Raw genomic sequence first — 22,226 nt, 5'->3', positions numbered from 1 at the left:
GATGTGTGTAGCCAATCAGCGATCGCTCACCACAGAGGAAGGAATAAATGCAAGATGGCCCCTCATATAAAAACAGTCTTCTGGGTCGCCCCGGTAGCGCCACAAAATAACTCTTTCTACTTAATTCGCTTATTATATCTCTCTGCAACGAGTTCTGAAGGGTGACGTAAGCTATAGATTGATATGCGTGGAATTGTCGGTGATATTCGGTGCCAGAAGATATCACGGAGGCGAGAGAGACAACTTTTGAAGCCATGAATTGATCAAGAACTCCGCGTCTTGGTTCGAAGCACTCGGGGCGGTCAGTAGCATAAACGCAGACGGGCCGGGCCCTCGATTTGCTAGCTGTTAGCTGCTAACTAGCTCCTGACTTCGCCTGCTATTTATTCACCACCTCGGAACCTTTTTTTTCCCTCACAGGAATCCTTCCAAACTCCTGGTTTCAATTTGAATGTGGGACGGGACGTAGCTAAGGATTCCTGAACATGGCTGTAACAAGGTAAGAACGCAATGCCAGAGGATTTTTATGTGACGGACTTTACTTGAACAATTGGCTAGCTAGCATACATAACGGTGTGGCGTATAAAGAGAATCGAACTGAGCGATCAGAAGGAACTGTTTACAAACCCAGTGTGACGTTAGGATAAAACTCACCGTTGCACACTTTGACGTTCGTGTTGACGCCGATTGCATATTACTTCTTGCATATATAATTCTGCTTGTTCTACTGTTAAGTTGCTGAATGGATCAGCAATGATCATTATGTGATGACTGAGATATTTGGTTTACACCCCAAATACAAAGTGGAAATATTAAAAAGCACACTGCTTTTCCTCTCAGTGGCCAATTGTTATTTTTTTCTGAGCCCACTTGGCATGACAGTGGTCATCAATTACTGTGCAATCGATCCTTTTTGTAGTTGCGATTCTATCGGTAGTTTCACTGGAGGATGCAAAATCTACTCTCCTTTAATCCATGCCACTTTATTTTTAGACTGCTTAAGTAAAGCACCAAAACCAACCTGATCTTAAGGGCCTGCTGTCTCATATGAAGTGATAGTTTTTATTTCATTGGTTTAAATGGAGGCAGAGAGGGTACCATCCTAACTAATGATAAGAGTATCAATATCAAGTATTGTTGTCAATACTGAGACTGTACTTGCAGCGGCCGCCACCCTCTTGTGACTGAATTAACACAAAGTAAGGCTCATCATGACAAGTATATTTCAAGCGGTTTCACACAAGGCAATACTACGATTATATCTATGTATTTACTAATAGCAATGTAGTGCCTTTTCTTCTAAAATAACTTATTTTGGTAGACATGATTTTCACTCTGCGGCATGGTGATTGACTGGTTAGCACGTCCAGCACAGTTCAGCGGTCGTGTTTTCAGTTTTAGTTACCTGCCTCTCTCTTGAGGAATTTGCATGTCCTGCTTGTGGGTTTTTTTCTTGGCACTTTGGTTTCCTCCCACATCCCTAAAACATGCATGCCAGGTCAAATGGTGATTTTAAAATTGTCCTTGGGAAGTCAATATATGCGTGAATGGTTGTCTTCATGTGCCCTTTGATTGGTTGGAAACAAATCCGAGGTGTCCACAGACCACTGCTCATTGTTAGCGGGGATGGGCTTTGGCATCACCGCGGCCCTCTAAGGATGTGGTTGGAAAATGAATTAAAGACTAAACCCAGGAAATACCCTGGCTTTCAATTTTTTTTCTTTGGTATTTGCTATTTTCTGCTTTTTTTCATTGGAGCCCATATGGTGGTGCAACAATGCAACTACAGAAAAAGGGTATCTGGTGGAGCTTTTTGATTTTGTTGAATGTCAACCGATCCTATTCTTTGTATACGACATTGAAAAACCTGGAAGCGTTCACCTTGCAATTTTAAACGTGGGGGACAATCCTGATTTACTGATCTACATGTAATCGCTGCTTCACTGACTAGTCTGCTGCAAATGTAGAAAAAACTTATGCATCCACTGTAATGTCACTTGTTTTGTTTGTGTGTTGATCTTGTACACTTTTGTTTCCAGGCTTGATCGGCTGTTTATTTTACTTGACACCGGAACAACCCCAGTCACTAGGAAAGCAGCAGCACAGCAGCTAGGGGAAGTGGTGAAACTCCACCCACATGAGCTCAATAATTTATTAAACAAGGTATAAGTGATCGCTGTACCCCAAATATTTAAAGTTGGTGTGATATGCTAATTAAAAACGATGCGAAATTGCTGTTTTTGACATAGTATAAATTTTCTGTTTGCATGACCTCTTAATATTTATTCAATTGAAATGGTATTGTCTATTTTCAGGTCTTGACATATCTAAGGAGTCCCAACTGGGACACTCGTATTGCTGCAGGACAAGCTGTAGAGGCTATTGTGAAAAATATTCCGCAATGGAATCCTGCCCCGAGCCCTAAAGAAGGTTGGTCCTACCAAGCTATGGACAACATAGGTTAAATAAATGCTCAGTGTATTCAAAACCAATGTGAAAAAAACTTCAATATTTCTTTCTCTTATGTACACTTTTGTTTTAAGAATTGAATAGTAATCAAAGCTGATAAACGCAAAGCTTTTTCTAGTATTTTTTTCTTTAAAGTTTTAAGATAATTTATAGTACAAAAGGCTATCATAGACCAAATTGTTGTTTTCACATTATTACTTTGTTATAAAACTAATGTTCTTTCTTTCAGAAACCTCACCAGAGGATCCAGCATTTGACAGGCTTAGTTTTTACCATTTTGACATTTCCCGCCTACTCAAACATGGAGCTTCTCTTTTGGGATCTGCGGGGGCTGAGTTTGAATTGCAGGATGACAAAATGTGTAAGTCAGGCCATCTTGCCACAAGAATAATGTCAGTAATGTTCTTAAGACACTTATTCACAAGTCAAGGCATTCAACAATTATTAGAAAATAAACAAAAAATATATTTTCAAAGCATTGAGAATTTGTTTTGTGACAATACTTAATTGGTTTATAGGCTGCCAACCATTTTATATTCTTAGGTGAGATGGACCCCAAGGAACGTCTGGCCTGCCAAAGAAAGCTCCTTCAGAAGAAGTTGGGGCTTGACATAGGTGCTGCGATTGGCATGGACACAGCGGAGCTCTTTAATGATGAGGACCTGGACTATACGTGTTCAAGGCCTCAAGGAAGCAAGATCACTGCTGGATCCAGCTCTCATTATCATAATGTAAGTCCTCATTTCAGGATCTGTGCCTTGAAATAAGGAAAGTGTAAAATGCTTGTTGTCTTGCAGCAAATGTATAGGATGCAACTAACAACTGATTTTGTTTGATGAAATAATATATTTTTACTTTTCAGCCTATTCAAGCGTCAGAATTTATAGATTCAGAATTCCGGCCAGGAATGAGCAATCGCCAGAAGAATAAAGCAAAAAGGCTGGCGAAGCTTGTTGCGAAACAGAAATCCAGAGACTTGGATCCGAATGAAAAAAGGTGAGACAAAGCATAAATGTATACTGTTTTGTCCATTCTGTTGCTTTTCTGTTTCCCACACAAAAATTTCAATATGAAATATTGTATGATAAACGAGGACATTGCTTTTGGTGTCACTCCACTTTGCGTACCAAAGTATGTAATCTATACATATCTTATTGGGTATTAATATTCTAAAATTGGTGGTATTAAGTTTTTGACCTTCTATTGTGTCGGCACTAAAGAAACAGCTCATAATAATTGGAGAACCAATTCAGTGTTGTGGCAGGGTGACCTGCTCGAAGTGCATCTCTGATTGGACATTTTTGGGAATATGATCAAAAACGAGGCTATAGCATTGACCAAATGTACTTTTTCGAGAGAAAACTACACTATTGGCCAATATTTTTAATATTAAAGGATTGTTAGGTGTTAACAATTGTTATGCATATAAAGATAAAAATGGGTTTACATGCAGTTTATTTAAAGATATGCAAATTATTTTCTATCTATTTTGAAGCAATGACAGTTTTGAAGGTGAGCCCGAAGAAAAACGAAGGAAAACCACAACCTTGGGTATTGACCAACCAACAACGGAGAATAAGGTCCTACTCAACAAAGTCCCCGATAATGTCAGTCTCTCGGATGAGGTATAATAGAGCAAAGCATTTACTGACGGCGTTTCAAGATCTACTGTAGTGAATATGTGTTGATCTATGAATATCTTATTTTAAGACGCAGGAGTGGCCTTTGGAAAGCTTCTGTGAAGAACTCTGCAATGACCTCTTTAATCCTTCTTGGGAGGTAAATTTTTATTCAGACTTGAGAGGTATAAGTCATTGGCTTAAAAAAAAGGTTCTTAATGTAATCATGTCAAAATGCCATGCTTCAAATCTGATAGTTGTGCATGTGGTTTTAACTGTAATGAGAGCGTTGCTGGTATTGTGCCCTAATGTGAATGGGTGAATGCAAAACGGGCACATGCAAATCTCTTTAGTATTGTTCTCTTTTTTTTTTTTTCTGTTTTGGTTGTCACACTGTAACTGTCATTAAATATCCATCACAATATAAATAAGGTATAGCAAATTTCCACTGCGATGAAAAAAAATTACTCCTGCGATAAAATATACATATCCTTTATGATGCCCGAACGCGCATACAAGTAAGGAAAAGTGGGAAATGAGTGTGAATTTTTCACCGATGAAAATCAAAAGTAAGCTGCTGAAGCAGATTTTATTTTAATATACTTGTTCCAACTTATTTCTTCTAATTTTCGGAGATGACCACATTAATTCTGTGAGTGGCTGATCACTAACAGACACGTTTGTTGACAGATCCGTCACGGTGCAGGCACTGGTCTTAGGGAAATCCTCAAGTTCCATGGTGAAGGAGGTGGTAAGCTTGTGGGGAGCTCTGCAGAACAGGTATATGAGAATTCTTTATGTGAGTTGATCATATTTGGCTGGTCATTATACTTTTCTGTCTGAAATTGTGTTGAAGATGTTCCGGCAGCATGAAGAGTGGATACAAGACCTTGTCATTCGTTTGCTTTGTGTCTTTGCTTTGGACCGTTTTGGAGATTTTGTGTCAGATGAGGTTGGTCTTCAACTTGATTTACCTGTATCATCATTCTTGTATAAAATGGCACATATCAAATATATTTAAGATATTTTACTTGATCCTTTGTAATCTCTTAACCAGGTAGTTGCCCCTGTCCGGGAGACGTGTGCTCAAACTCTTGGCGTGGCTCTTCGCCACATGAATGAGATGGGTGTGTCAATGACTGTAGATGTCCTTCTGAAGCTGCTCAAAGAGGACCAGTGGGAGGTTCGTCACGGAGGCCTGCTAGGAATCAAATACACCCTCGCAGTCCGACAGGTACCACTCGTTCTGTTTGGCTGTACAGACAATCAATTCGGATTAGATCGCCAAATGATCATGAATATGCTTGGTTATGATGGGTGGAGACAAATGGAACACATTTTTACATATTGGTATATTTTTTTTAACAAATAAAGCAGTGTTTCTTTTGGAGGGACATGTCCTGGTGATCCTGCGGATCCTTCAACATTCTTTGAAAGCATTGAATTCATTATTCTAAAAAAAAAAGGTCTTGAATTACATTAAAATGTCTTGAATCCAATTTTAAATGTGATCAAGACAAGATTTATATTTGTGTTTACTAAAAATATTTTGTTAAATTCATTTTCCATGCATCGTTATAAAAAATGCTTCATGAATGTAGCAAAAGAGTTCTTTGGCATTAGTAGTTATCTTTGACTGAGGATCCATGATTTACTGTAAAAATTATTACGTGTTTTCTCCTTACCCCATATTGTTTTCCATGTCTAAAACTTTGGAACGTGCTGTTTTTCAGCCGGACCAAAATGTGATTTAAAAAGAAAATGTTTAAAATCGCCTTTAACTCATGTTGGGTTTTTTTTTGTTTTGTTTTTTGGGGTTCAATGTGTTCTTTGGCTACTTTGTCTTAAATTTAATTTTCAAAACGCATTTAAAAGTCTTGAAGTTAACTTTAAGTTGTAGGAATCCTGTCTCTGCATTAAATCTTTGTCCATTTTGACCCATAGGACCTGATCTCAGTTTTACTCCCACGACTGCTCCCTGCCATCACTGTGGGTCTTCAGGACCTTGATGATGATGTAAGGGCTGTTGCCGCTGCAGCTCTCATCCCAGTGGTGAAAGGCTTGGTACAACTTCTGCCCAGCAAGGTTAGTTTTTGAGTCAGACACAGTATAGTGGCCCCTCTACTTACAAGCTACTATAGTTAAGAGAAGTTCGAGATACGAGATGTCATTTAAGCAAAATTATTTCCTGACATACAAGAGAAAGTCCAAGTTACGAAGCTTTCTAAATTCTATCGCTAGAGGGCCATTTTCTCAAGATTGCTCGCCTCCAGCATCATTTCATCCCAGTCAAGTCTCTTCATTACCGCGGGTCCTTTTGGAACGCAACCTCTGTGAAAAACTAGGAATTCCTGTAGTCTAAACGCAAAATTTCAAACCATTTTATATTCGTAGTACAGACGCTGCCCTACTTGGGAACGAGACAACGGACGATCGTTGGTAAGTTGAAGTTTTTTGTAAGTTGCTCCAGTACTATATTTTGTATGGAATGCATGGTTTCCATCCATCCATTATCTGCACCACTTATCCTCAGTAGGGTCGCAGGGGTGCTGGAGCCCATCCCAGCTATCGTCGGGCAGGGGACACTGGTTGCCAGCCAGTCGCAGGGCACACAGTGACTGACAACTCACTCGCTCATTAACACCTTTGGACAATTTGGACCAGCCAATTTACCTGACTTTGATGGGTTTTTTGGAGTGTGGGAGGAAACCGGAGTGCCCGGCGGAAACCCATGCAAGCACAGGGAGAACATACAAACTCCACACAGGAAGGTTCGATCTCATGCCCTCAGAATTGTGCCGCACACGCGCCATGCGCTGCTCTGCTGCCTGGAATGGACGTTTTGAAACTGAAAAATAAACGTTAAATAAAATAATATCCTCTATAACGTTACAAAGCCGGCCTAATGATAAAGGATAGTACTGAAAAACAAAGCTACACATTAGGTGTTGACATTTTGTGGTCTGTGAAGCCCTTTGAGACTCCTTGTGAATAAGGGCTATACTTATAATGACTTGACTTGACCCTTCATAAAGACCTAAAGCAGTGCTCTAGTGTTGTTGTTCCCCTTTTCTCTCTTCCACCACTGCACACACCTTCGTTATTAACTGTTGACTTCCCCATGGTAAGTGCTCATAATAAACTTTTTTCTTTTTTTTTTTTTTTTTCATTAAAATCATCTTATTCATATTATTACTGTATTTTTATGTTCAATTACTCTTTGAATGTTTTTCGAAATCAGGAAGCTGTTTTATTTCTCTTTTGTTAGCTATTTGGGGTTATCTTTGATTTTGGCAGGCTGTTGAACATATTAATTGGTTTTCAGTAATGGGAAAAATTCCTCCAGGTAACAAATTCTAAATACGAGCTAAATCCAGGAAAATGTAATCTTGTTTGTAGATGGACCACTGTACTGCTTATTTTCATAGCTTGTTCTATAATGTTGAATCAAAATGTGTAACTACTGGTTCTCATGCATATTTGACATAATCAATGTTGGGATTGAAATTCCTTGTGCACCAAAGGTACCGTTCATCATAAACACGTTGTGGGATGCTCTTTTGGACCTGGACGACCTCACTGCCTCCACCAACAGCATCATGACATTAATATCGTCACTGCTCACCTACCCGCAAGTTCGACAGTGCAGGTTGTTATTATTTTACTTTTTTATTTTCTTAATCCAACACTAAAAGATTATTTTAACCTTTTGTTATTTTGCTGGACACATTTAATAATTACACTTGAAATTGTTTTGATCGCCTTCTCGGTCCATTATAGTATGCAGCAGTCATTAACGGTGCTGGTGCCGCGGGTTTGGCCCTTCCTAAGACACACTATCTCATCAGTAAGAAAGGCGGCACTGGAAACGCTTTACACACTGCTGTCCAAATCTGACCAGGTAAAATGTGAATACATTCATTAAAAAGTTTGTGTAACTGAGTATTTAGTTCTCTTTAGTCCATACAGACCGCCAGAGGTGGTTTTTCAAGTACAGAATTTTCCCTTTCGCGCATGTGCACTTTGAAAAATGCATACCAAAGTTAGTCTCGCAATCAGAAATTTGCGTGCGTTTACCTTGCAGGTAGCATTCCCTTGTCCTGTTTCGCCTCTTATGTCGGAGGCCTGTGTGCGCTTACACCTTTGCAATGCAGGCAGCATTTCCGCCCCTTTCGCTTGGCTTAGTCCTGTTTCGCTTTTTACATTGGACCCTCTCTGCTGGGTTCATGCAGGCGGCGTTGGTGCCCCCTTCCCCCGGCTTACAGTGTCCCTTTGCTGTTGTGCTTTATTGAATTGAATGCTTCCCTCTACTGTGCACCCTTTGGCATTTGCCATGTTCCCGCCTGCTTCTTTCGACTTGCTGCGCGCTGCTCCTGTTGTTGTTGTTGTTGTTAGATCGCTTCAAGTCGTCTAAAGATGATCTTTAGGAACGACATGGAACGCTTCGGTTGTGTTACGAGTTCCGCGAATTGGCCGCTCCGAAAGCGGATGAGGTCAGCTTTGGGTAACTTGTACCGAAGCGTTCGTGTAGCGGGTGGGAGACGCATTCGTCGGCCATGTGGCCGTCCACAGGACACCACGTGGAGGTTGCGTTCCTTGTCCTGCCGCTGCTCCTGTTGCAATGGTTGCGATACATGCTTCCTTGTGGTGTGTGTGCTGCTGCATATGTGGCGTTGGCGCCCCCTTCCTTCTACTTGCTGCGCGCTGTTCCTGTTGCACTGGTTGCAATAGATGCTTCCTTGTGCTGTGTATGCGGCCGCATTTACTGCGTGGGTGGTTTTGGCGCATCCTTTCCTCGGCTTACTTTACCTTTTTCGGTGGACGCCTCGCTGTGCCAGTTGCCCCATCTTTCTGTTGGTGGCTTTCCATATGGTCTTTGACATTCGCCCTGTTGTGGCTGCAGTCCTTGTATTAGGTTGGCATTTAGCCTTGAATTGATGCCTGGTTGGCTGCTTGCAGGTCGGTTGGGGTGGGGAGGTCCCGCCTTTTCTGACACTGGCGCTTGTTCCAGGTGTGGCTGGCACAGACACGCTTGACGGAGGCGCTCTCAAGATGTGGCCAGGTTGCCCTCGCCAGGTAGTTAACGTTCAGGTGTTTTGTTTTTTCCTGCCGAGCAGGTCTAGCTCACCCCTTTGAACTGGCGTTTGCCTGGTTTGCCTATGATGCCTGTCGCTACCTGTTTTGCCCTCTCCCCTACGGGCTCTGCCTCGCCCTACGGTTTGTGACCTGCTGTTTTGTGTGGGCTCCTCTTGACTGCCTGCAGCTGTTGACATCGTGCCTGTCTCACACGCGCTGCTAAGGTGGTGTACTGTCTGCCCTGCTATTGCTGCGAGACGACCGTTTCCCTTGGTGGGATGCCTACATTTGGAGGACCGTGTGCCTGCCCGGCGTTTAAAGTTGCCTGGTCAGTTGCCTTTCCACCCAGGGTCTCCCTAATTGACGGTGCCTTCATCCTGATGTTGTGAGTCTGGTGGTTCAGCGTGGCCAGCGTAGGCCTATTTTCCTCCGGGATGATGATCGATTGTTCTTTAGTGGTTCCTCACTCGTTTTTGTGGACCGCCCTTTGGGCCTGGTTGGGCTGGCGCACTTACAGGCCATCAAGCTTACTTACATAAGGTTTTTGCCCTCCTGTGGTCTGTGCTTCTTGTTGTTCAACAGGTGGGCTGCCCACTATGGCTGTTAGCCCTATATTTGCCGGCCTGAACGTGGTTTCCCTTTCTGTGCCAGCTGTGTTTAAGTGTTTCGTGGCCTGTCAAAGGTGGGCACTGTTATCCCAAAGAGGGGGCAGGTTGGCATTCTGGCCCATGCTCCTTCTACTCGTGTGTTCGGCACTGGGTGTTTGTGCTGAACAGCTCAGGCACGCCGTTCTTGGCGCCTGGGTGCTGTCTGCTTGATCGGGGGTACACTACGGTTTTGTCCCCGTGCTGGTGTGGGATGGCCCCTTTTTTTTTTTTTTTTTTTTTTTTTTTTGTGCCGCTAGCTCAGGCTGGCCCTTTAGTCGGTTACTTGTAGGGCTGTGCTATTACTTGCCTTGGCTTCTGCTGAGAGCGTTGGTCAGCTTTACCCCTTATCTGCTGGCCCTGCCTGCCTGCAGTGACGATCAGACGGTGCTGACTATTTGCTGTGGCCAAATGCCAACTCAGTCCCCAAGTGCCTTCTGGCCCCTGTTTTTTTTCACTGGTTACAACATCTTATGAGTCCCGGCTCTCCCCTGGGTGGGGCTCTTGTGCCTCGTGCGTACTTTGCATTGCTTGTTTGTTGCGAGAGTTTTTATTCGTCCTGTCATCAATTGTCAGTGTGGCGGCTTGTCTGGAGTGTTATTTGTCTGTGTGATGCTTGTCCCACTGGATTGAGGAGACTGTTGCCTGTATTATGCCGCGTATGGTCACATCCTGCCTTCAGGGGTACGCTGTCTGTGATTTTGGTACGCATTTCTCGAACTGCACATGCACAAAGGTAAAACTCAGAGTTTGAATCACTGTGTCTGGCGGTCGTACAGGAGTCATAAAACCATAGTTACATTCGTAACGTTAGTTATAATGTTACTTTTGTCAAACAGCAATGTGCAACGTGGATAAACCCCATCCTCCAAGATATGCTTCGTCACATTTTCCAGTCTTGTATCCTAGAAAGCAATGAGGAAATCCTGGATCTGATCCAAAAGGTTTGTCACATTAAATGGAAAACCATTGCTACTGTTGCAAGTTAATCACTTTTCTTTAATCTGTGTATTTTGTTTCCAGCACTGTATTGCGGTATCTTTATTGTACGCCTTATTTACAGGTGTGGACGGAGTTGCTCACTCAGGCTCCGCAACAGTATGTGGTAGCTGCCAGCTGCCCATGGATGGGCTCCTGGCTTTGTCTTATGATGCAGGCCTCACACATTCCTATTGACCTCAACATGTTGCTTGAAGTCAAGTCCCGATCCAAGGTTGCTCTTTCCCTGTATTTGATCAGAAATCAAATGTTTTGCATTATTTTACTTCCCATTCACAGAACATTTGTGTTTATGTAATAGGATAAAGCTGCTTCAAAGGCACGGCAAGGGGCCAACACTGTTAAAGAAACGGTACAGGAGTATATAGCAGGGGCAGAGACAGTGACTGATGACCCAGTATCAAGAGACTATGTGGTCATGCGTGCTCGTCTGATGGCTGCCAAGTAAGCCGGCGTGCTTGTACTAGTACACTGATGTCTCTTTTCGTCTGACCAATGTGTTTATATTTCATCAATTTGAACTAGTTTATTTTTAGTTTGGAAACGATTTTCTTTGATCTTTCTTCTTAGATTGCTCGGTGCTCTGTGTAGGTGTATTTGTGAACCTCACCTCAATGCCTCATCTCAGGAGATACGTCCTGCTGAGTCTTTGGGCCAGTTGTTGCTCTTTCACCTGAATTCAAAGTCTGCGCTCCAGCGGATAGCTGTAGCGCTTGTACTATGCGAGTGGGCTGCTCTTCAAAAGGTAAAATGTATTTTCTCTTTATGCAGGTCACTACTTATTTTCTTTGGATCAACTATTGATTTACTTTCTCATTCTTTCTCAGGATTGCCAGATGGTGTCAAATACTGTGCAGCCTCGTCTTCTCGCTATCCTCTCGGAGCAGTTGTATTACGATGAAATTGCAATCCCTTTCACGCGTATGCAGAATGAATGCAAGCAGTTCATCGCCTTGCTGTCAGAGGCTCATATAGATGTTCAAGATCGCCTCAATTGCAGTGTTTTCACCATAGATCAAGCCAATGAGCTGGTATGACCACCAACACACCGCGCAATACATGATCATGCGTATATTTACACATTTAAATACTTATATTTGATGAATAATGCGTATAATGATCAGTCTATTTTTTGTAATATTCACATCTGCCTCATTAAGGGGTGTACAGTTGGCGTTTCTATTTTGATAGGGTCATTGTGTCCCAAGGAATTTGTGTTGGAGCGTCGCTCCCAGTAAAAACAGTACAGTGTTAAGTTTGATACAATCCCTGGAGCTGACCTGTCATTATGTTTATGAATGTTGTACAAAATCAGGCCCGGGGCTTTTTGAGGCCCACCCTTACTTAAGCAGCACATAGCATACAACTGAATTCTATATTCATCTGAAAATGTGTTTTATGCAACATATATGGACATTTTGGATCCTGTAATTTCTATAACAAATTATATATTGGAAGTTTTCCTTTTTATTAAAAAAAAAACTGTACTTTCTGCCCTATTTGATTGATCAAAGCTTATTAATCCCATTGATTTCCTATTAATTGCTTCTGAAGAAAAGCCAGTGTTAGACGGATTGTTCCTGTGCTAGTTCTGTCAAGAATTAAGTGCCAAAGGGTATTTGTCCACCACAAAATCTTAGAAAATGAAACTCTTGTCTCTGATAAATTTGTCTGCCAAGTAAAATTGCCACTAAAGATAATTGAAAGGTCTGGCACACAAATGGATTTAAACTAATAATTTGTGGATCACAACTACATTGTTGATATGTTGACAAAAGAAAAGGCATGTTTAGCAGATGACAAAAAAAGTACGCAACTAGACAAAAATACACTTGCACCCAGCTCATCAACTATGCTAAAGGTCACTTATCTTTTATTTTCAACAAATTATCTCACTTATATCCTAGTTAACTACCGTCTTCACCGACTCAACCTCCAGTTTGAATATGAAGACAAAACCGTGGCAGGCATTGGACAATAAACGGCAGCAAGCACAAGCCACAGTCTTGGAAACCAGCCATGAATGGCAGCAGCTCCATCTCCGTGTCCACATGTTCACCGCCTGTGCCGTGATCAACTTGCAAGCACTTCCTGACAAACTCAACCCGCTGGTCCGGCCTTTGATGGAATCAGTCAAACGGGAGGAGAACACTCTTATTCAGGGCTATGCTGCCTCTTTCATAGCTAAGTTGCTGCAGCAGTGCTGTGAACGCTCGCCATGCCCCAACCCTAAGATTATCAAAAACCTCTGTGTGTCAGTCTGTGCCGATTCCTCGGTTACACCCTCGTCAGCTTGTCCAGTACCGCCCGTACAAGAAAATTCCAAAGGTAATGAAAGCATTGAAAAAACTAGCAAACCATAAAATGTTGGCCTACATTTCTAGCTAAGTATGACATACATTTTTGGGATGAATTTATTCTCTCCCACGTTTTATACCAGGAATTGGCTTGGACAAGGAATACTTGCATCATAAGGTGAACAAAACCTGCGGCATCATGACTCTGTACCGTCACCAAAGGGCTGCTTTTGTAATCACCAGTAAAAGGGGCCCAGTCCCTAAATCATCTAAAACTCATGCTTCAGACCCTACTCCGGGCAACACCATTGGCATGGACAATGAGGAGGTATGAGGCGATGAGAGTTCAGAATTCGTATTGGGACACGCATCTGGTTTTGCCTAAACAGTATTTTTCCTGTTTCAGAGGAAGCCTTTTCTAATTCAAAGAAGAGGAGCAGAGTTTTCCCTAACTACGATTGCAAGGCACTTTGGTGTTGACCTTACCAAATCACTACCATACCTTTGGGAGAACATGATAGGACCTCTGAGGGCAGCAGTTAATGAAAATAATGTTATTGGTACGTTGAATCATAACAGACTAAGTTTATGCCTAGCAAGATAGAGATATCTAACGTACAACTTGTATACAGAGGCCAAAACGTTCAATAGGCATAATCGGTTTTGCCAATTATTTATGCTAATATTTGGAATTAGATGAATAATTAGGCTGGGCCTCAGCCATTCCAATAAACACTGTCCGATAGTATGACTCATGTCTGTGTGTTGGTTAAGGGACTTTCCTGTATATTTTCCTGTTCCAGATAGGCAGATGCAGTTGGAAAGAGGTGACGCTGCAGCTCAAGATCTTGTCAACTCGCTACAAGTGCTTGAAGTCATGGCTGGGGCTATGTCCCATGAGCTCAAACCTCTGGTATGATTTAATCCAAATGGCTGTTCTAGATTGTATTTGCAATTACCCAATTACATAATTTTAACAGTTTCCTTTGGCTGTCCACTTCCAGGCTTTAAATATGTAGTCGTACCATGATTACCTTAGTAATTTATTTCTTTTTGATTTTTAGCTTCTGGAACACCTTTCTCATCTGTTTACCTGCCTACAACATCCGTACACAGCCGTGCGTCACATGGCAGCGCGATGTGTAGGCATTCTTGGTAAGAGTTCCATGCTAGAGACGATGGATATGTTTCTGAAGTGCGTACTGCCCTGGTTGGCTGCTATTCATGACTCCACCAAACAGGAGGGGGCAATCGAGGCTTTGGCTTGTATCCTTCACACGCTATCAAATGACTTCTCTATTTAAGACATTTATGGTTGAGATTCTCCTTGACTGAGCGCTTTTTAGGTGTGATGGAGCAGTTGGATGTGGATATTGTGCCCTACATTGTGCTGCTGGTGGTGCCAGTTTTGGGGCGCATGAGCGATCCTAGTGATAGCATTCGTTTCATGGCCACACAGTGTTTTGCTACGCTCATTCGCCTATTACCACTGGAGGTAGAACCACACATATGAATCCTAATTGTTTCTGGGATAGGTGGTTTTGATGACAAGTTTCCCCCCCCCCCCCATGATTGTTTCCTCTTTCCCAGGCAGGCATACCAGACCCTCCTGCCATGTCTGCTGACTTGATCAGACAGAAGGCCAGAGAGCGGCATTTCTTGGAACAACTGCTTGATGGCAGAAAACTGGAGAATTACAACATCCCAGTTCCAATTAAAGCAGAGCTAAGGAAGTACCAGCAGGTATGTGCCCTTTTCTGTTGATGTTTTTTGCATATTTAAATATTCCAACATTGAAATCACTTATTTTTTTGCAGCATTAGAATTGTTTAAATGTTTTTGGGAAATAAATGCACATTTCAGACCATTTTCTCTTGGTAAACACAAGATGAAATCTACTCAAATTGTCACTGAGCTAAGGATTTAGAACCAGTTGCAATTTGAATAGGGAAAATGAGGACTAAAATATTCACTGCATCCAGGACCGCAGCTATTGAAAACTAAATGGAATAAGCACTGAATACAATTTGACAACCATTCAGAATTTTAAGACCATGTCAAGCCCTCAACAATCTAATATACTCATATCACGTTCAAGTAATCATACAACATATTTATGAAATAATTAATTGAAAGGAATTAATTTGGCAGTATTTTATTAAATTTTTTTAATTATTCAGATGGTCAAATGTTTAGTTCATCATTTCAATAAAATAACGCAGAAAAAAACGGAACACACAGAAGTGTTCCTGAAGTCAACACAGCTCTGACTTTCGATTAACATTGTTTTTATTTAAACAAAGGTAGCTGCCAATAGTTTTCAAAGCACTACACCGTTTTACCTGTGAATAGCCCTGTTAATGTTCCGTTTATTTTATTATTTTCACATTAGATATGAAAGAGTCCCAACATTTCTCTAGAGCTATGTGCAGAACTCTGCTTTGCATGAATATTTCTTTTAACTCTTGACATGGATTTTGTGTGATAAGTGGAAATGTTTTGTTTTTCATTTGCAGGATGGTGTGAACTGGCTTTCTTTCCTCAACAAGTACAAGTTACACGGTATTCTGTGCGATGACATGGGCCTTGGCAAGACTCTGCAGTCCATCTGCATTCTAGCAGGAGATCACTACCTCAGGTAGTGAGCATAGTCTTATGTGCATGTGGACTTTGATTGAGATTTAATGTGGGGTAAATGGTCGTTGCTTTTTCAGATCTCAGGAATATTCCAAAACGAAGGCAGCTGATTGCATACCGCTACCCTCTCTTGTGGTGTGCCCACCTACGCTGACCGGTCACTGGGTGGACGAGGTGGGCAAATTTTGCGCAAAAGAGTATCTCAATCCGCTGCACTACACGGGCCCACCTACAGAGAGAATGCGGTAAGCACATACATTTGTGTGGGATGTTTCTGTTCACTTAAATGTGCAGTGCTTGATCCAAATGAATTTTTGTCCTTTTTAGGTTGCAGCATCAAGTGAAGAAACACAATCTGGTTGTTGCTTCTTATGATGTTGTACGAAATGATATTGACTTTTTTAAGTGAGTACTTTTAATACTTAATAAAAGGGTTTCAAGTGTAGATTTTTATTAACTGGTTTTACATTTTCACTTTTGCAGAAATGTAAAATTCAATTACTGTATTCTTGATGAAGGTCATATTATCAAAAATGGTAAAACCAAACTTTCCAAAGCCATTAAACAGTTGGCTGCCAATTTCCGTGTCATCTTGTCAGGAACGCCGATTCAGGTGAGATTCTTCTGTGTTTTTCCATTTCTTAATCCATTTTTAAGACCTTCCTTCCTCAAATCATCTTTAGAATAACGTTCTGGAGCTCTGGTCCCTCTTCGACTTCCTCATGCCGGGCTTCCTGGGGACGGAGCGCCAGTTTGCTGCACGTTACGGCAAACCCATCCTGGCCAGTCGTGATGCCAAAAGTTCTTCACGAGAACAGGAGGCCGGTACGGCAGCTCCATTCTCATTTCTCCAAACGCTGGTATGATTACTCCCCCACCAAGCTTTCAATCTCTCTAGGTGTGCTGGCGATGGAGGCGCTTCATCGGCAAGTGTTGCCTTTCCTTTTGAGAAGGATGAAAGAAGATGTGTTGCAAGATCTTCCACCCAAAATCATTCAGGACTATTACTGCAACTTAAGTGTACTGCAGGTCGGTCACCAAGCCTTCATCACTTTATCAGATGCCAAATATTGTGTGTGAGCTTATATTTTCATGCAAACTTTCAGATTCAACTGTATGAAGACTTTGCCAAGTCTCGAGCTAAAGCAAGCATAGACGACAGCGTCTGTGTTTCCTCTGTTGAGAAGGAGGAAAAGCCTAAACTGAAGGCCACTGGTCATGTCTTCCAGGTACCAAAAAAAATTGAATTCCACCAGGCCTATAAAGTACTGGGCAATATCCTGTGACTATTTTATGAAATTAAGGATAAGTGGTACTCTTTAGTCACTTATTGTAAACTTCTTCAATTTTCAGGCCCTGCAGTACCTGCGCAAGCTTTGCAACCACCCAAGCTTGGTATTGACTCCGCAGCATCCAGAGTACAAACGCATCACAGAGCAGCTAGCAGGCCAAAACTCCAATTTGCGAGACATTCAGCACGCTCCTAAACTTTCTGCACTAAAACAGGTGAGCTAATCATATTCATTACATTACAACACTGAAAATCCGAATGTATCGGTCTTTTTTGTATTCTTGTACTTTGTATTTTTCACATTTATATTTTCATTACAAGCATGTAACCACAAGCATCACTGCACAGAAAGAACAAATAACCTGTAAGAAAAAAGGGAGGACAGGTTGAGGCCAAAGGCCGATGAGACCAGTTTCTAAAATAACTTCAGACCCTTCTTCTATCGATCATTTAAACTCATTATCATGTCTTATGTCATTGTATCAGGCATTTGATAATCAATTTACACCAGGGGTCCCCAAACGTTTTCCTCCTCTGATAAAGGGCCGGGGACAGTTTGTAACAGTGTGTAGATTACAGAAAGGCCTAACTGTAGAAAAAAAACATTGTTTTCCAGAAAGGCACAGTCAAATAACACTTGTGGATTCTTGACAGAACAAAAGTCCGAAGACTAACAACGTTATCTATGAAATGGATACCGCAATAACCAAATAAATAACCCTTGTCATCTATATCCTATTATGTTTTTTGGGTTAAAAAAAAAAAGAATGCGTGCCAAAATACTCTAGTATTGTTCAGGAGGCCTTGCTTAATGTAGAGGCAGGCTGTAGTTTAGGGACCACTGATATACAAATTATTACATTGTTTGAACTATAGTACATATTTTTCACTTTCTGATAGTTTCTTTCATTGTCCTTAACTCTCAAACAACAATCCAATGTGTAAAACCCCGGATAAATGGGCATTTTCTCATGTAATTTTTAATTATCTACCAGATTCGTTTCTGGTTCTAATAAAGGATTTTTGTGTTTATCCAGTTGCTTCTGGACTGTGGCCTGGGTGGCGGCAGTTCCGAAGGGAGCACAGAGTCTGTTGTGGCGCAACATCGTGTGCTCATTTTCTGCCAGCTGAAGAGTATGTTAGATATTGTTGAACATGACCTCCTGAAACCCAAGATGCCCTCAGTCACTTACTTAAGGCTGGATGGCAGCGTGCAGGCAGGCCTGCGCCACTCTATTGTCTCTCGGTGAGTGCTCGATACTGCCTCACAAACTCAATACCCGGCTATTTGGCTGAGGTTTGACATCTGGAATGCTGTTTTTTTTTTTCTTCTCTAGGTTCAATAATGACCCGTCCATTGACGTGCTTTTGTTGACCACACACGTGGGTGGTCTTGGTCTTAACCTGACTGGTGCTGACACTGTGGTGTTTGTGGAGCATGACTGGAACCCAATGAGAGACCTGCAGGCCATGGACCGAGCCCATAGGATTGGCCAGGTATTCCAAAGTCATGCTTATGTGTTCCTCTTAAATAATATAACCTAATTAATTTGATGCATTTCAATCCTATTTTCAAGACTAAAAGGTCCACCTAAAATCCCCAAATTTTGTCAGAAAATAAAAAGGTGTGCCTTAGATGGTGAATAAAGCTGGAAATGGAAAATTTCGGTAAAACGCTTCTAAATACGGTAACCATTTCCGAATAAATCGATTCGTTTTAGTTGGGGAAACCATATTTACTAATACTTAAGGTTCTTTGAACCAAGTTTGTTCATTTTCTGACGATTTATAATCCGGCGTGCCTTATTAAAAATTTCACTGCATTACATTTTTTTTTATTTGCGCCTTGTATTTCACCAAATTCATATCATACTGCGCTAAAAGTAGTCTGAGAGAAAAAGCAGATTGGCGGTTTCACATCAGATTACGGGACTAAAAGTGTGCCGTTTTCAAATATCGTTATTTATGTAAATAAGATACCAATTGTTTTCTCTGTATAATAGTTTTCTGATTTTCAAATTGGTAAATGAGGGCGTCGGATCCTGGTGTCATTCATTATGTTTACAAAAGACGTAAAAAATAGTTGTTAAAACGTGCCATTACAACATAATTGGTTTATTTCAAATAACACGTGCTGCCAGATTGAAATTTACACTGCCCCCCAAAACCTGTGTTGGTAGATAATTTTGCTAATTATTATTTAGTATTATATTCATTATAACATTTTTTTAAATGTCTTTTACAGTGTGAAGTACTCAATAATTTTTTTTTAATAATTTTATTTTTTTCTTTACTATAAATTTCTAAATATTACTTAATTACACTTTAAATTTGTGATATTGTATAACTTTTTGAATTTGCAGTTTGCTTAAAAGGGGGACAGTGTGTATAATTCAGCTCATCCTAGTGGCGAGAAAACGACATAAAAACATTATGATTTGAATAATAAGCAAAAATACTTTCACTATGTTCGTTTTATTAAATACTTAAGTTGAGATATTTGCATTTATTTTACATAACATGAGTCTCACCTGTAAGAAGCTCACTGAATTGTACGCCATCTTTCTGCTACGAGTATCCGAAAAACCCCAAAACCTTGCGGAGGGCTGTGCAAAAAAAAAAAACTGCGGATTTGAGTCCCTGTGGTTTGTATTCTCCCTTGTGTTTTTTTGCACTTGTTTTGGTTACTAAATGTCCCTCCATTGTGTGGTGACTACACAATAGAGTGACATTTAGTGGTCAAATATTACAAATAATAAACTATACATTGGTGAATATTACATTACTATTAATATATATTATATATATAAGAACAAAATGTTGTGTTTTAAAGATGTTTCCGTGGTAAAATAAGTCATATTTTGGGTAAGGGGAGGAATTTCGGGCAGCCCCAAAGTGCGAAGGGTCTTGGGTTCATTTCTAGCTATCGCAGCCTCCCCGTGTAGGTTTCCTCCGGGCATTCCGGTCTCCTCCCACATTCCAAAAACATGTCAGGATAATTGGCTGGTCCTCATTGTCCCTGTGTGTGATTGGTTGTATGTCTCCATGTGCCTTATGACTGACTTGCAACCAGTTCAGGGTGTTCACTGCCCAAAGATGGCTTTGATGGGCCCTAGGACTCCTGTGACTCTAATGAGTATAAGCAATGCACAAAATAATGGATGGAAGGAATTCCATGTAGTGATATCTATGAATTCAAAAGATTTGACTGTTGTGTGGGTCTGAAAAAAAGTTATACTTAAAGTGTATTTTCCTTTTATGTAATGGTATCTTACAACTAATGCTCTTGTACCATGCAGAAACGTGTGGTGAATGTCTATCGGCTCATCACTCGAGGCACTCTGGAGGAGAAGATCATGGGCCTGCAGAAGTTCAAGATGAACATCGCAAACACTATAATCAGCCAGGAGAACACCAGCTTGCAGAGCATGGGGACGGATCAACTCCTCAACCTCTTCACGCTCGACAAAGTAAATCCTTTACAGTTTTTGGAAACTCAAAACCGTGATGAATAAAAACGTGTGCTTTTCGCCCTCTTAGGACGACAAAGGCGACAGGGCTGAGCAGTCCACGTCCACTTCCGGAAAGGCCTCCATGAAATCTGTGCTGGATGGGCTTGGAGAGCTTTGGGATCAGCATCAGTACGACAGCGAGTACAACCTGGACAGCTTCATCCACTCCCTGCAGTAGCAACTTAAAACTCTCGTGGAGCTCAAGATAATGTGGACTGGCCAAGCAGGACCTGGTCAGAATTTGGCAAAAACCCTGGAACCCTGCAAGACTTTTTTTTCCCTCTGGCATCTCCATTTATTTTTAGCCCTCAGTAAATCATGTAGATAAGTGGAGAGGTACTGTTTTTTTCCACACCATAAGGCACACCCCCCACAAATTAGTCTTTTATGTATTTTCATACATATGGTGCACCAGACTATAAGGCGCATAAAATTGAAACTATAGCAAGAGCTTCAGAGTGTACAGCAACACATTGAAGCAATGCTTTAATATGTGCTGCTGATCAAGACACTGTAAGCAATGGGAATCAAACCCGAGTAGTGGCAGTGAGAGCGCAGATACATAACCAATTCACTATTGAAAAGGCATTAGTACTCATCCCATCCTAACACTGTTTTTACTCGCAGTGCTGCAATACTGATTTGCATAGTGCATTCTGATAGATTTAAAGTCTGCTTTTTCATGTGTGAGTCAACAACCTCTGTTTAATATGTATACTTACATAAGAGCTAAAGTAGTATTTTGTTGAAAGACTGTTTTCTCTATTCTCAACATTTTTTGGTCAGGTGGAGAGACTGATTAACCTATCAGAATGCACTATGCAAATCTGTGGTCTTGTCATAATGGTTTAAATACTGTGAAAATAAAATCTAATACATTGTTTATAATTTGGTGGGCTTTGCTGTCAAGTGTTTGCACTTTCACCGCCCCCACTTTGAGTCCCATTGCATACAACAATGTTTTGGTTTTAAGTCGACCATTTTTATCAATTGGATCAATCACGGCACAATCATCGCTCACATGTATTACTGTAAAACCTGGTATGGTAATGAAAACCAATAACTACTGTGTACATTTACAATCTTATCTGCCGTATTCTGCGGTTTAAAGTACACTAGTTGATAAATTGGGGTTTTTAGTGTTGCCTTATAGTGCGGAAAATACAGTATTAGTTTACATTATGTAGTCGCCGTAGCTCAAATTGTTTGTTTCCAGACTTTTGCTGCTACATTTGCCCCACCGTGCCATTAACTTATGCATCAGGCGCACTAGTCTCAAGGTTGTCAGCAACTTCAATGACCCCTTGATGAGACATCAAGGGCCTCCTCCCAGCCACCAGATGGCACTATTGTTTTTGTTATAAAATCTTGGGATACTGAAACGGGACGGACTTTATTAACAAGTTCAAATGACCTCGTCACACAGACTGAACCTTTTTCAGGGGCCAATCTTGAAATGGTTTTTCACGTGGCAAGTATTTTAAAAAGGATGGACATGTACATATATCTGTAATAGCTCAATTTTGTTTATGGAAGTGGAATTGGAATAAATTCTGCAATACCTTTAAACTACACCATGAAGATATATATATATATTTTTTAATCCATGTATAAAATAACAAATGCTTAAGTCTTTTTAGGGTAAACATTTTAAAGCTTTTTAATAACGTGCACTTTGAAGA

General features: G+C 41.1%; 1 protein-coding gene across 1 annotated transcript; it reads left to right on the top strand.

Moving 5' to 3' along the window:
• Window positions 1-63: 63 nt before the first annotated feature.
• On the top strand, window positions 64-22,118 carry btaf1 (B-TFIID TATA-box binding protein associated factor 1). The gene is made up of 39 exons (XM_088351420.1): window positions 64-301; window positions 421-499; window positions 2,040-2,163; window positions 2,316-2,430; window positions 2,699-2,830; window positions 3,013-3,200; window positions 3,332-3,465; window positions 3,965-4,094; window positions 4,180-4,248; window positions 4,779-4,868; window positions 4,945-5,040; window positions 5,146-5,322; window positions 6,033-6,173; window positions 7,613-7,737; window positions 7,869-7,989; window positions 10,648-10,752; window positions 10,872-11,021; window positions 11,109-11,251; window positions 11,378-11,552; window positions 11,635-11,838; window positions 12,715-13,135; window positions 13,248-13,432; window positions 13,511-13,664; window positions 13,908-14,017; window positions 14,169-14,370; window positions 14,451-14,599; window positions 14,695-14,847; window positions 15,621-15,742; window positions 15,819-15,986; window positions 16,069-16,146; window positions 16,225-16,354; window positions 16,425-16,566; window positions 16,640-16,770; window positions 16,848-16,970; window positions 17,095-17,247; window positions 18,070-18,278; window positions 18,370-18,529; window positions 20,332-20,502; window positions 20,573-22,118. Exons 2-39 carry the CDS (start codon window positions 486-488, stop codon window positions 20,720-20,722), a joined length of 5,544 nt encoding a protein of 1,847 aa, XP_088207546.1. The 5' UTR covers window positions 64-301; window positions 421-485; the 3' UTR covers window positions 20,723-22,118.
• Window positions 22,119-22,226: the final 108 nt, after the last annotated feature.

The sequence above is a fragment of the Urocampus carinirostris genome, chromosome 13 (genome assembly GCF_059441175.1).
Source record: "Urocampus carinirostris isolate Australia breed hairy pipefish chromosome 13, RoL_Ucar_1.0, whole genome shotgun sequence".
Taxonomy (NCBI): Eukaryota; Metazoa; Chordata; class Actinopteri; order Syngnathiformes; family Syngnathidae; genus Urocampus; species Urocampus carinirostris.
The sequence above is the reverse complement of the archived record's forward strand: the minus strand, read 5'-3'. Positions and strand labels throughout refer to the sequence as shown.

What these genes read in the sequence shown, in the direction of transcription:
- btaf1 (XM_088351420.1), top strand. An exon ending in TCAATAATTTATTAAACAAG is followed by an intron (nt 2,164 to 2,315) that starts GTATAAGTGATC and finishes GTCTATTTTCAG; the next exon opens with GTCTTGACATATCTAAGGAG. An exon ending in ACCTCTTCACGCTCGACAAA is followed by an intron (nt 20,503 to 20,572) that starts GTAAATCCTTTA and finishes TCGCCCTCTTAG; the next exon opens with GACGACAAAGGCGACAGGGC.